The following is a 13315-nucleotide window of genomic DNA, read 5'->3' as shown; positions in this document are numbered from 1 at the left end:
GCCTTTGTAAGTCGATCGCTTGAAAAAGCATCGCCATCAACCTCACATGGCTTACTCTTGGGCCTTCTTACAATGAGACCTATTCGATTTTAATTAATTCAATTCATTCATAAGAACACAAATTTTAAAACCTCGATCTGACATCGAAAGTTAAATTAAAATACTTAATCACATTTAAAATAACACTTCATTTGAAAATGAAAAGGGGGATGGTTTTGAGTTTTCAACTCCTCTCCTCGATTATTTGAATACGAGTTTTCTTACTCGATTAGTCAAATGGTCGTCATTTCTAATCCATTTAAGCACAAACAAATCAAATCCTTTTATAACAAGAAACTAAAAGGGAGATAACTTTGAGTCTTCAATTTTTTCTCCACGACTATTTGAATACAAGTTCTCTTACTTGGTTATTCAAATAATTGTCGTTCCTCTACAAACTTCTAAACCCGATTAAATCAAATTATTTTCATAATAAGCTAAATGAAAAAGGAGATGACTTTGAGTCTTCAACTTCTCTCCTCATTTGTTTGAATACGAGTTTTCTTACTCGGTCAGTCGAACAATTGTCATTTTTCCACCAACTTACAACTTAATCAAATCATTTTCACAATGAACTATACGAAAAGGGAGATGGTTTTGAGCTTTCAACTCCTCTTCTCAAATGCTTGGATATGAGTTGTCTTACTCAGTTATTCAAGTACTTGTCGTTCATTTTAAAAATACATCCACCATATACAACCTTATTTTCATAATCACTCAGATGAAAAAGAAAGTGGTCTAGAGTTTTCTATTCCCTTTCCCGATTATTGGGATACGATTTGTCTTATTCGATTATCCGAGTATTCGTCATCCTTTCAAAACACCTTAATTATTATCCAATACTTTCTATAATTAAGGATGAAAAAGAAGGTGGTCTAGAGTCTTCTATTCCCTTTCCCGACTGTTAGGATATGAGTTGTCTTACTCGAATATCCGAGTAATCGTCATCCAACCAAAAACATCTCAACCAAACAAAATATCCAACATATTAATCCAACTTATCACCCTCGTGTGATCAAAACTTTTTTCAAAAGAACACTATTTAATCCTTTCTGATGCGCACAACAAACTAATGCTTAAGCCTCCGCCGGGAGTAGACAAGTCAATGTTTAGCCTTTAGGATGCGATCTAAATAGTTGTTCATTAAAAAACACCAACTAACTGTAGTTCCCCGAACTACGAATGCTCTGATTTCCTTATTTAAGAATACGTAGGCAGGAGATTGTTGTATCTTCGCGAGCACACTAATAAAAAACCTCCCCTTTCCCCTTTTATGAGGTTCTCATCCATTTTGTATTTTCAATATTTTATAACCCAAAGATAACAAACAAACATAAATTAACACTCAAAGCTCAAATTAGAACTAAAAGGTTCCCGTTGAGTACAACGGACGTAAGGGGTGCTAATACCTTCCCCTTACGTAATCCACTCCCGAACCCGAATATGGTTGCGACGAACATTATTCTATTTCCTAAAGGTTTTATCGATATTTTCCTATCCCTTCATTGGGATAAATAAAGTTCGGTGGCGACTCTGTTCGAACATAAATTTTTCCGCGACCATCGCGAGGAATCGTATTTTTCGAGATGCGACAACATGAAACTACAATATTTGCCTAGTGGTTAGGCTGTGTTGAAAGTTGATGGTTTTAGGTTCAAGGTGAACCATTGTTTAGCCCTAATAGGCAATGATTAACGTGAATTATGTTTAGGTTCGAAGAACTAGTGTCTGATATGTTTTAGGTTCGAAAGGATCAATGTTATTCTTAACCAACAATGTTGATAATTGGAGTATGAGGTTTGGATAGAGATTATTTACATTTGTATGATCACGCATCATGTATAAAAGAGATTATATTAGGACTTCGGTCCAATGTGAAGGATCACTCAGTAAAATAACTCTGATATCCAGGACTTCAGTCCGGTATTTAGGACTTCGGTCTAGTGTTTAGGTATCCAGTCTAGTGTTAAGATTGGTACAACATGTATAGGAGTATAAGAAGTAAGCACTGCATGATCAAATTGTATATTGTATATTTGTGTTGGCTAAACATGTTTGTTATGTACTATCCTTGTTATTTATATGCCGTTTAATTTATGGAATGTATTTTCACCCATTTCTTGCCTCTATGTTTCTAATTTTGTAATTTTATGTAGATAATTCCCAAGTTGACATTGAGGAGTGACAATTGTTGTTTTATGGAGGATGGCGTAGTTGGCCCCTTCAATAGTTTACTTTTGTGTTATGTTCATCGTACCTTTTGTAGGCTTTTTAGTATTCATTCTGGTTTTGCTCTAATATTGTAACATCAGGATAGGAATACTTTTTCTATGTCTTCTAAGTTTTTTTAACTAATTAGTTATGTTATGTTTTTAAATATAAATTTCACCTTTGGAATGAAAGTTGAATGTTTTGTCAATGTGACACCCTTGTTTTATCTTCATATTTTCCATAATATTTTATAAATCATGTTTGGGGTTTAGGGTATTACAAATCTAGCTTCTGATCTTGCAAATTCCCGTTTTAGTTGATCTGGTATGTTGATTATGTTCACCTATATATAGGGTTTTTGAGTTTTGAGAGAACTTTTTGCTGCCTTTGAGAATCAGTTTCTATTTGTGAAGGCATTTCCTTCTTCTTCTTCAAGAGTATTCCCTGGAGTGACTATTATTTTTTGAACAAAGCTTTCATCCTCCCCCTTGAACTTCTCTTTCTACGTCAGATTCTACTTTATCAAGTAGCCTCCTTACATTAAACTTTCCCCAATCTTAAAAATTTCCTTTATTATAGCCAATATGAGCGATAACCCTATTAGTTTGTCTAGTAATTTTGGGAGTGACGATTCTTCCTTAGTTAGGACGGGATTATCTTACAGCCCAAACTCTTACCACTTAATCACATGATAAATTGGCTCAAAAGGTCATATTTATAATCGATTATTTTCACTCAAAGAGGCTCTCTAGGGTTTCTCCAAACGAGGGAACTTCCTTCAGCGATTCCTTTTTCTATTTTCTCTTCTTTGACGATGATGCAGAGGGTGATCACGTAGTCGTTTCTAGGCTCACTTCATCCCAAGTTGCAGGAAATTTGACTTTGCTTGCTTTGCTGACTCCGAAAATACAAGTTGTCATTCTGAACAGGGTGGATGCTAAAGACTACCTCGAGGTCTATCGAAAATCCTATAATCAATACCCTATAAATTGAGGCATTAAGGATCACCTGGAACGAGGGACCCGAACAGATAGAGTTTGTTGGCTTAAGCTCTTCGTGACCTTTAAGGTTGAAGAACTATCCCTGAAAGCGGTTATGCTGGTGGATCCGCCTGACGCGAACAAATACATGGATGGATGTTAAGATATTTGCGACCCCCTCCATTTTGAGTACTCAAGCGCCCGTAAATGCAACCAACATCGTGATTAATCTTCCTTTTGATTGGTCGGTCTTTCCGGTGGATTCATAAAAATGGGTTTTTAGTGTCTTTTTATGAGTTTCTTTTAACCAGGATAAATATGTGGTTGCCTTTATCTAAACTTGAGGTAAACGTGTTAAAGTACCTAAAGGTTTCCCCCTCTCAACTTCACCTGGGTTCTTAGGCTTATATAAAGTTGTTCCAATTTTGGGCCGAGTATAGGTCTTGAAATCCTTTTTATCGGTTGTTCTTTAATTTGTTCAGAGTAGTCCACACTTCTTAGATATATGGGATCAGTGGATTATTGAGCTTAGTCTGCATATTCTCTTGCCTAGTCCTTTCTTTGTGGACTGAGGCAATTTTCTATGGCATTTTGTGGTGGTGAGGCCTCGCCCTCGGGTGGCTCGCTCTGTCTTATACTCTACTCCTGCTGAACATTCTCGCTCTTGTAAGGGTGGGTTTCCAATATATTGGTCCTAGCTCCATTTCTACTTTGAGCCTTATTCGTATAACATCAAATTTGACTCCCTCGAAGTGAATTGTCTATACAGGGGGCTTGGCTATAAGGAAGGGCTTGCCCCCTACTAAGTGGTGTCTTCCCACCAAAGGAAGAAATCCATTTATACTCATGTCATTGTAAGTGTTATCTTCTAGAAATGAAAGAGATCTTTTGTAAGGATGGAGTCCTTGTTTTTTTTAACCTACATGCTTTGTACTTGCAGATAAAATTGATTATTTGCATAATATTTACGCTCTTGTCATTACTCGGGGTATTAACCTTGGTCCCCCAACTCAGGTTGTTACTCCTCCTATAATAACTCTCGTCACATCCTCTGTTGTCGAGACTACCTCAGTTGCCCCTGGAACTGACCAACCTCTTCCTTTCAATGTTGCTCTGAATATGGAGGATTAACCACAATCTCATACTGCTCTAATGAATAAAGACTGAGATTAGGATCAAAGTCTCCTTTTGGAGGAAGATTCCTCTAAACGAACTCGTCTTTGCAAGTTTGTTGTTTCCGGATCGATCACGCCTCTTCTCAAATTGCTTGCCATACTACATGTCCAAATTCCTCTCACTCTCCAGAAAGTTGTTGTTCTTATGTTCGAAGAGGATTTAACCTATCTCCAAAATTTTCCCGAGGCGGACAAGATAAAACCTTTTTCTAAAGCTACATTCTAAACAAAACATATAGCTCAATTATATAAATCAACATATAATGCAATCAAGCAATTCCAGGGTTAACTTCATGTGAAGTTGTGTCTAATTTTTTTGTGGTTCTAGTCTTTTATATATATATATATATATATATATATATATATATATATATATATATATATATATATATATATATATATATATATATATATATATATATATATATATATATTCACAAACAACATCACTCAATTTTCATCTTTTAACTTATAATTTATATTTCTCCAACTATTCTAAATTAATTCAAGTCCTTCAAAAGTCTATTTCATGAAAAATTATGTTTATTTTCTGTTGGTCCAGGTCTCACTCTAAAATGATCTATATAGTGAAAGTTATTATCAAATAACTAATAGAGTGTCCTAAGTTCTGAAAAACCTAATTTCATTTGCATGCATTGCAAACAAAATTTCATTAAGTTCGTCAATCCCTTATTTCCCTAAATATAACTTTTCCTAAAATTGATGTAGTAAAGATCAAATTTAGAGAAACACGCCTTAGAAATAGATGATGATTAGAAGTGATGATGATGTTTCCTTCTTCCAATTCCAAGCTTAATTTTTGCATGCACAAAAATTTGAACTTTTCTTTTTGTCTCCCTTTCATGCACAATACTCTGCCATGTAATTGTTCTTCCAACTAGAATTGACCACATCCAACTAGAATAGATTAATTTTTTTTTTAATCATAATTAATCTTATCTTTTTTTGAAGTGCCAAAAAATATTTGGAAATTGATCAAAATGACCTCCCTCCACTTGAATTAATTAAATTTAACATATACTATTATGTTAATTATTAATTTAAATGATTATCTAGAAAATTATTAAATTTTAATAAGTTATTAATACATTAGTCTCTGCGAAATGACTCAATTACTCGTATATGTAAAAAGTGCATTTTACCCATATCCATATATTTTCAACAATTTATGAAATATCAAAATTTTCAATTGATCAATTTGATCAAAATGTTGCACTAAGAATGTTAACATTTTACAAAATTTAATCACCTAAAGGTTAGTCAAGTTGGACATATTCAAACAATATCTGATATCATTAGAAAGATTTTCAATAACATGTCTTATAGGAACATAAATTTGCTATCAACATAGAATAATCTAACTCCACAAGATAGATATAAGTTGGTGATAATGAATTAGTTCCCGCCCATCTTTTAACTTAGTAACAATATCTAAAGTCTTTTAAATAAAATGATCTAAAAGATTTTGTTGGTCCAAAAGCTATAACTCAACAGAAGAATACAAATTCAAATAGTTCTTACCATTCAAATCGTTTCCATTGTAAGAGTTGATGTTCCTTGAAACACAAACAAGACAAAAAAAATCTTTAATACCCTTGTTGGAATCTGAGACATCGTGTTTTTCAAAATAAAAATTGCAATAATACCAAATAATGATGTATGGTCGGAGACAGAACAAACCAAAGTTTTTATGCAAACAGAAACAACCAACCATTGAAAGCAAAAATTAATTTAAAGCACACCTCAAAACATGAGACCCAAGAACTAGAAGGGATCTCAATGAAACTATGAAGAAAAATCGAGGCAACATAAAGAAAAAAATTGTCATCGACACATGACACATGCACCATGAAGACGATAAAAATTGTCATAGTTATAATATCTCAACAGTGCCATAATACAATGTTTGCATGTCAATGCTGGAATAACAAAAATTATTGCTAAAAATCGAGGTTAAACAAACGATTGAGCCAGCAATCGTTTGTTTAACCTCTTGGGAAAAAATACTATAAAAATATATCTCTAGTTATATTGAAAAATTAGCTTGAGCAATTTCTGAAAGAATTTTTTTTATTTATAACTATAACAAAACGACATATGAATTCTAAGAAAGTAAGTTTGTACATTGTATGTTCTATGCTTAAAAAAATAAGCCTAATCATTGAATGTGTAAATTCAATTTTCACAGGACAAAAAATTGTCCAACCTATAAGACTTTTCTAATCATTCTAAAATAACAAATCAGAAACTGTTTTTGACTGGTAAAAAAAATAGTGTCATCAATATAGGCAAACTCAATATAATTCTCATAACATAACATCCAGTAACAATGCCATTGTGATGACAAACAAGGGAGGAAATCATTGTCCTAAGTGGTTAAACAAATTAAATTGGCAGGACTCTTAATCAGCCATGTGACTCCCTTCATCATGTGAGGAAGAATAAGCAGATGAACTAGCCATAAATTCCAATTTGCCTAAATTGCTCAATGATCCAATCATGCATGCTTAAGCCATAACTAACTACTTTCATTTTCTGTTAAAAGATAGAACAGAAGTATACATAGGGTAAGGCATAGCTAATCTAGTGTTTTCAGTAATCAAAATATCCAAAGGACAGACAATGTCTTCATACATTATTTCTGAACTTCAAATTCACCGAGATTCCCAATCCTTCAATTTTTTGCTTCCTTTAGGCTTTGCTATAGGTGCATTCATTGCTGCCATTCTCTCGTTATACTTTGCACGTAGTGGATCATTGTAAGTCCACCTGTATTCCAAATCAGCATTAAAAAAATGAACATTAGAGCATAAAAATGCATCGCTAATCCAAGTATAAAATTATCCTTGTACAGTATGCTAGTTCATGGTATGCAAAATGAACAAATCCAATGCACTAGCGAATCCAAAATTCTTCTCAAGAGATCAGACAAAAGAAAAGTACTGGGCAGCATAAGGACTTCAGAAAGTTACTTTAATAACAAGGTTAGTATATGGATCACAGATTAATCTATAATCCATCTTATATGTGAATCTTGATTTCTTTCAAAAATATACACACACGCACTGCAGCAACTTTTTGTGATAATGTAGCAAATGCTACGTAAATTTGCGAAAGCCAATTTCACTGATGATTATCAATACATACTAACATGACTGCAAATCTATCAACCTAGAATGAGAATGCATGATAAAATTCTGGTGAAAAGAATAAAAACAAGTAAGCCTCTCTTGGTATTAAAAATTCAAAAACAGCACCAGTTCCAAAACAAACAAGGGTCCCATTGATGATAAATTTAGCATTTCATATGGTGTCTAAAGTCACCAAGAAAATAATCTACCTTAAGCAAGATATTAAATGAGAATCATAACTTTGTAACTGTTGTTTCATACTCAAGGGCAGAGCTAGAACTTAGTGATGGAAGGGGCCAAGAAAAATATACAAACCATAAAAGGACAAGGAAATTGAGGCATACTTAAACTGTTTTTTAAGATAAACTAGTAACTGACGCGTGCATCCGTGCGAGCCGCGTTGCCGCTTGTTATTTGAGAAATTTGAAATGAATAGTTAATTATGTAATACAAATTTATTCTGAAGATTTTTTTTGGGGGGGGGACTAAATTGAAGGAAGAAGATGGAAGTTAGAAAGAGAGATTAAGGTCTTCTACATTGGTAGTTTACTTTCATTGTTTACACATATCCAATTCTTTTTTGTATTAATTTTCAAGTTTGAGAGCAGCAAGCTAGAATAGACATTGAAGAAAGTTTGAAGCACCCAACAAGTTTCACTAACATGCTTCCCTCGACAATAACATGTGATTTTGTGTGACAGCAAAACTTTGACCTCCATATTATCTCTTATATATGTATCTGTGTGTGTGTCTATTCTTTTGTCAAGCCTTTATCACAGAGTTAGCCCAGTACTCCGTTTACACTGAGATGTTAAAAAAAAACAGCAGCAGGGACATTTTTCAAACAAAATGCATTATAAAGACATGTAATGTAATAGCCACTTAGTCTTCTTCGAATCCCAATTAATGTTTCCTATCATAATCAACATTTCACCAATTTCAGTTTAGACCTAGGCTTCTCAATACATACCAAGAATGTAAAAGCACTGTCCAAGACCATTTTTTACCAGTGTCAGATCATATGAACTTCAGAAGAACAAGTGACGAAAGAAGCAATATATGTTTTGGCAGGATAAAAGAACAAAACAGTAAATATCAATTAATAGAACATTTAATCTACCATTATTCTTGAAATACATGTAAAGGAAAGTGAACTTACGGGTTGTTCCAATCAGTAGTGTCCTCATTGACCAGATGTGACCATTTAGTTCTTCCACTACGACCAAAGTGCTTGACTTGCATAACCTTAGGCAATATTGTCTTGTCCATTTTATCTTCCCCAGTTGGGGCTGAGAAATCACGTGTGAAAATATTGTCAGTTCCAGCAGTGGCGGCTCGATCATCAGAATTAGACTGGAAGAAAGCACCCTTGTGATAGTATTTCTGCATAAATCTCCATTTCTGTTTTGACGATTGAGAAGGTTTTGGATTCTTCCTTTCCCACTCTCTCCTTTCTTCCTCTGTCATGTTCCTCACCCTCTCAACCTCTTCTTTTTCCTTCAACAGAGCCTCCCGATCCTCTCTATCCCTCTTGATCCTACCAATCTCTCTCACTTTCCAAGCTTCATATTCCTCTGCCTCGTTGATTTCATCATCAGTATCCACATCAGCAATATTTGCCTCCAATTCAACATTTTTCTGGATTTCTTCATCCTTCCGTATCTCCTCAACAACAATCTGCTTCGTCTCAATCCTCCTTTGCTCCAATCTCCTTTTCCTTCCTTCCTCAAGAGCCTCCTCTTCCGCTTCAAGACGCTCACGCTCCGCAATGGTATCTCTCTCCGACTTGGGAACAAACACAGGCTTCACCATAGCTACTCCCGTATATTCCTCATCAGAATCAGTCTCATATTCTGACTCCTCTTCCTCCTCTTCTTCCTCCTCCTCCTCTTCCTCTTCCTGAGGAAGAGCCTCCTCTTGCTCTCTCTGAAGCAACTTCTCCTTAAGCATTCTCCTTCTCTCCGCCATAGCATCCTCATCTTGTTCTTCCAAATCCAACCCCTCCTGCCTCCTCGCCTCCTCTTCAATGGTAGAAACAATCTCAGCCTGCCTAATACGGCGATGATCCGCTCTAACTTCCTCACGGTTATCTATTCGACTCTCGGCCAATCTACGAAGCCTACGATCATCTTTCCTAACAATAGCAGTATCTTCTTCATGACGAGGAAACGCTTTATCCAAAGCAGCTTCCCTGGTGGACCTAATATCACCAGAACCATCTTCATTCTCCTCATCAGCCCATTCAGGAACTTTACCAGGCCAATAACGCTTAACTTTTGTTTGGCCAATTTTACCTCTAAGCTTATCCCTTACAGCTATTACCGTATCACTAACACCTGCTGTCACTGACATTGTTCTTCGAAATCAACACCAACAGGAGAAAGCTAAATAACAAATTTTGATCCCTTTCTCCTTCAAACCCTAGTTTTAACACAAGCATAAAAATAAATAAAATATTCACAAAACCTCAAAACCCTAACAAAGTAAAAAATGTGAGAAAGATAACCTCACGACGCAAGAATAACTATCTGCGGCAACAGAGACGGTGGTGAGGCGGAGGCGGAAAGTATGGTGACCGGGAACCTCTGTTTCTTTCTCCTTCGGGGCAGCGTCGTCGCTCTCTCCCTGGTTATTCGGTTCTGTGAATATCATAAAATGTGAAATTGTAATAAGTAATGAGCTTTTTTAATTTGGGTTGATAATAAATTTATAAATATGTTTTTATTAGACACGATAACATCAAAGGTCCCATGGTCTAGGGGTTAGGACATCAGACTCTGAATCTGGTAACCCGAGTTCAATTCTCGGTGGGACCTAAATCTTATTTTTTCAGACTTTTAATACTTGAATTTATGCTCATACATCATTTTAATGTCTAAATTTTTCAAAAATAGTTGGAATCAAGAATTTTTTTTTTAAATAATCAAGTCTTTCAATTAAATTTTCAAAGGAACCACTGTTTCAAGTTATTTATCAAAATAATCACTTTTCATGCATCCCGGTAAAGCATGCGTCAGTTGGACTGACACATGCATGTTGACATTGAACTTAGGCGCCAATAGCAATAACGCATGCATGCAGATGAAGCCAATGCAATTGGTGCATATTTTATGACGTGAAGTGTATGCTTCATTGCATGTGCCGCATGCTTTGAATATAAATTTTTTTAAAAATTTATATGTTATACTTATATAAAATTAAAATAAATAGGTAAATGAAAAATAATTATTAATATCATGATATAAAGCTAATGAAAAATACATAATAATTGACAAGAAAATCAATTATCTTCTTGATTGAAACGTCCCCTTGTTCCACATCCCAGTGTGTTAGTCTGTCTTCGAGGTCTCCCACGATTTCTCTGAGGTGTTCTGGGTCTTTGTCATCATTTCTCCCTAATAGTTGGGGATTGCCACCAACGGCGCTGACGTAATTGAGTTTGGTATCCATGTTGTCGTCGTTGTGGTTGGGTAGTTTGTGGACGGTATGATTGCCCGAATTTGGACATTGAATCGTTTTGGAAACAAAGTAATGGTTCATGTGGTGTATTAAAGTCAAAGTAATGCATTTAAGTCTAATATTTCTTTTCACTTTACACTCTATATGAAATAGTTCACTATAGAGTAATGTTTTAAAACTTATATAGATGGTCAATCCATTCAAATTACATGGTCAGTAGTTGATCAATATGATTGTTAAACAAACCAACATCAAAAAAATTTAAAACTTATGCTATAAATTTTATATTTTAAATTAGAAATGATTAACAAAATTAATTAAATGCATTAGAAACAATATAATATAATATTTTATTTTCTTAAAATTTGAATGTTGTTTTGTTTTTTTATGGAACTATAATTGGTGTTGATTGATAATTGAAGATTCTGGAATTGATGATGTTGATCTCAAATATGGTGGTTTGGGATAAATTTGCAAGGTTAGCACTCCAATAGTCAAGTCAGTTACAAAATCAAAGATGAATATAGTGAAAAATTGATATCAGAAAAGTATATATTTGATCTTACATGTGCTGACTATTTTGTGTCTTTCAATCATGTGACCACAATTTCTTATCATTATCATTCCTTTGATTTTCCGATTTTGGTACGATAACACTTTCACCATTGGTTATTGTAATTTGATTAAGACCATTGGTGATGACGTTTCAAACAACTTTATCAATCGAGTTGATATTTATACGCATACAAGTTTTTCAATAGCCATAATTTTCACCAATAAAAATGGACGCTCTATTGTACGCCTATTTAGGTTCGATAGCCATTTTCTAATAAGTGAATATTCAAGCACAAAATTAACTGGAGCTCGTGATACTACTTTTTAAACGATATACAACAATCCATGGGGGGTGAATAGATCCCAAGTTAAAAACTCAAACAAAAATAGTTTTAAAAGCTTTATGGTATAACGGAAGAGACCCGAATCGAATCGTTTAACCAAACCGCTATCAAAAAACTCGGATATGCATATATTGACCTAAAGTGATGATAGTGACAACAAATTAATCACAACACTTCTAATCATAATCAATTGAATGCAATCTTACAAGTAGAGACTGTTTTCAATGATAAAACACACACAAATACTATTGAGTTAATTATCGAACACCTTGTGTGCAATCAATTTTGTTTGGAAATATGTATTGTTTTGCCGATCTTCAAATCCAACCACAATTTAATTGATTGTGATATACTCAACAAAACCTCTTTCAAAAGGTTTATAAAAAATTTATCCAAATATATTGATCGCATAATCGGTGAATTCAATAATTTACAAGTGAAAATTAAAAGAGAGAGATAGTACACAAGGATTTGTTTATGCAGTTCCCCAATAGACTTCGCTATGGGTACGTCTTCTCTCAATTCGAACTTGAATTGAGATAATTAAATTAACCTTACTTTACAAAAGTAGAATACAAGATAAATGTAGCAATACAATCCTACAAACCCTAAGTTTGATGTTGATTCTGACACTTTCTCTTCCCTTGATCAAAGCTTGATCAAGTAACCTAACAATGTCAATTTGATTCATCGTCTCACGTACTCCTTTGCAAGAATATTTCGTTCTTTAAAGCCCTAACTCGATCGAATCCAAATTGTGAATTGTTGTTACCCAAGATTTACCAATATGATCTACCATCACTCACTACTCTTTTGCAAGAATCTTTCGTTCTTTAAAGTCTTCACTCGATCGGATCCAAATTGCATAATATTGTCCAAAACTTTCAAATCCCTAATTGATCTTATAGGAAATTTTCAACTTGGTTTTCTTATTTGAAACCCTCAAAGATCTTAACCCGATTTACAATTCAATCATACTAAATTGGACGTTATCATCAGATTATATATGACACCCAAACAAAGAATGATTATGTCTAATTTTTTTTTTGTGTATGCATAAAATAAGGTTGAAGATGATGGGAACACTTTGAAATCTCGGTTTCGTGTAGGTTTATTCTATAACCTTACTAGAAATGATGCATGCATGAAGTATATATATATATATATATATATATATATATATATATATATATATATATATATATATATATATATATATATATATATATATATATATATATATATATATATATATATATATATATATATATATATATATATATATATATATATATATATATATATATATATATATGTATGCAAGTTAGAGACAAAAAGGAATGCAAAAGATTTGAAAAGGAATGCAAATTTTCAAGATTTTTAATGCATGTGTCGACCTA

At 33.8% G+C, this 13315-nt stretch overlaps 1 protein-coding gene and 1 non-coding gene across 2 annotated transcripts; one reads left to right on the top strand and one right to left on the bottom strand.

Annotated features, from left to right (window-relative positions):
• Positions 1–6711: 6711 nt before the first annotated feature.
• On the bottom strand, positions 6712–10235 carry LOC127105857 (uncharacterized). Its single transcript, XM_051043068.1, has 3 exons — positions 10064–10235; positions 8717–9978; positions 6712–7195 (listed from the first exon to the last, which is right to left on the bottom strand). The coding sequence occupies exons 2-3, from the start codon at positions 9907–9909 to the stop codon at positions 7081–7083; spliced, it is 1308 nt and encodes a 435-aa protein (XP_050899025.1). The 5' UTR covers positions 9910–9978; positions 10064–10235; the 3' UTR covers positions 6712–7080.
• Positions 10236–10301: 66 nt separating this feature from the next.
• TRNAQ-CUG (transfer RNA glutamine (anticodon CUG)) lies at positions 10302–10373 on the top strand. Its single transcript has one exon. It is a non-coding gene; the product is annotated as a tRNA-Gln (tRNA).
• The last annotated feature ends 2942 nt before the right edge of the window (positions 10374–13315 follow it).

Source organism: Lathyrus oleraceus, chromosome 7, assembly GCF_024323335.1.
Source record: "Lathyrus oleraceus cultivar Zhongwan6 chromosome 7, CAAS_Psat_ZW6_1.0, whole genome shotgun sequence".
Lineage (NCBI taxonomy): Eukaryota > Viridiplantae > Streptophyta > Magnoliopsida > Fabales > Fabaceae > Lathyrus > Lathyrus oleraceus.
The sequence above is the reverse complement of the archived record's forward strand: the minus strand, read 5'-3'. Positions and strand labels throughout refer to the sequence as shown.

Coding starts and splice junctions, on each gene's coding strand:
- LOC127105857 (XM_051043068.1), bottom strand. CDS start 9,909: ATGTCAGTGACAGCAGGTGTTAGTGATACGGTAATAGCTGTAAGGGAT. Junction 7,196..8,716: donor ACTACTGATTGGAACAACCC/GTAAGTTCACTT, acceptor TTTGGAATACAG/GTGGACTTACAATGATCCAC.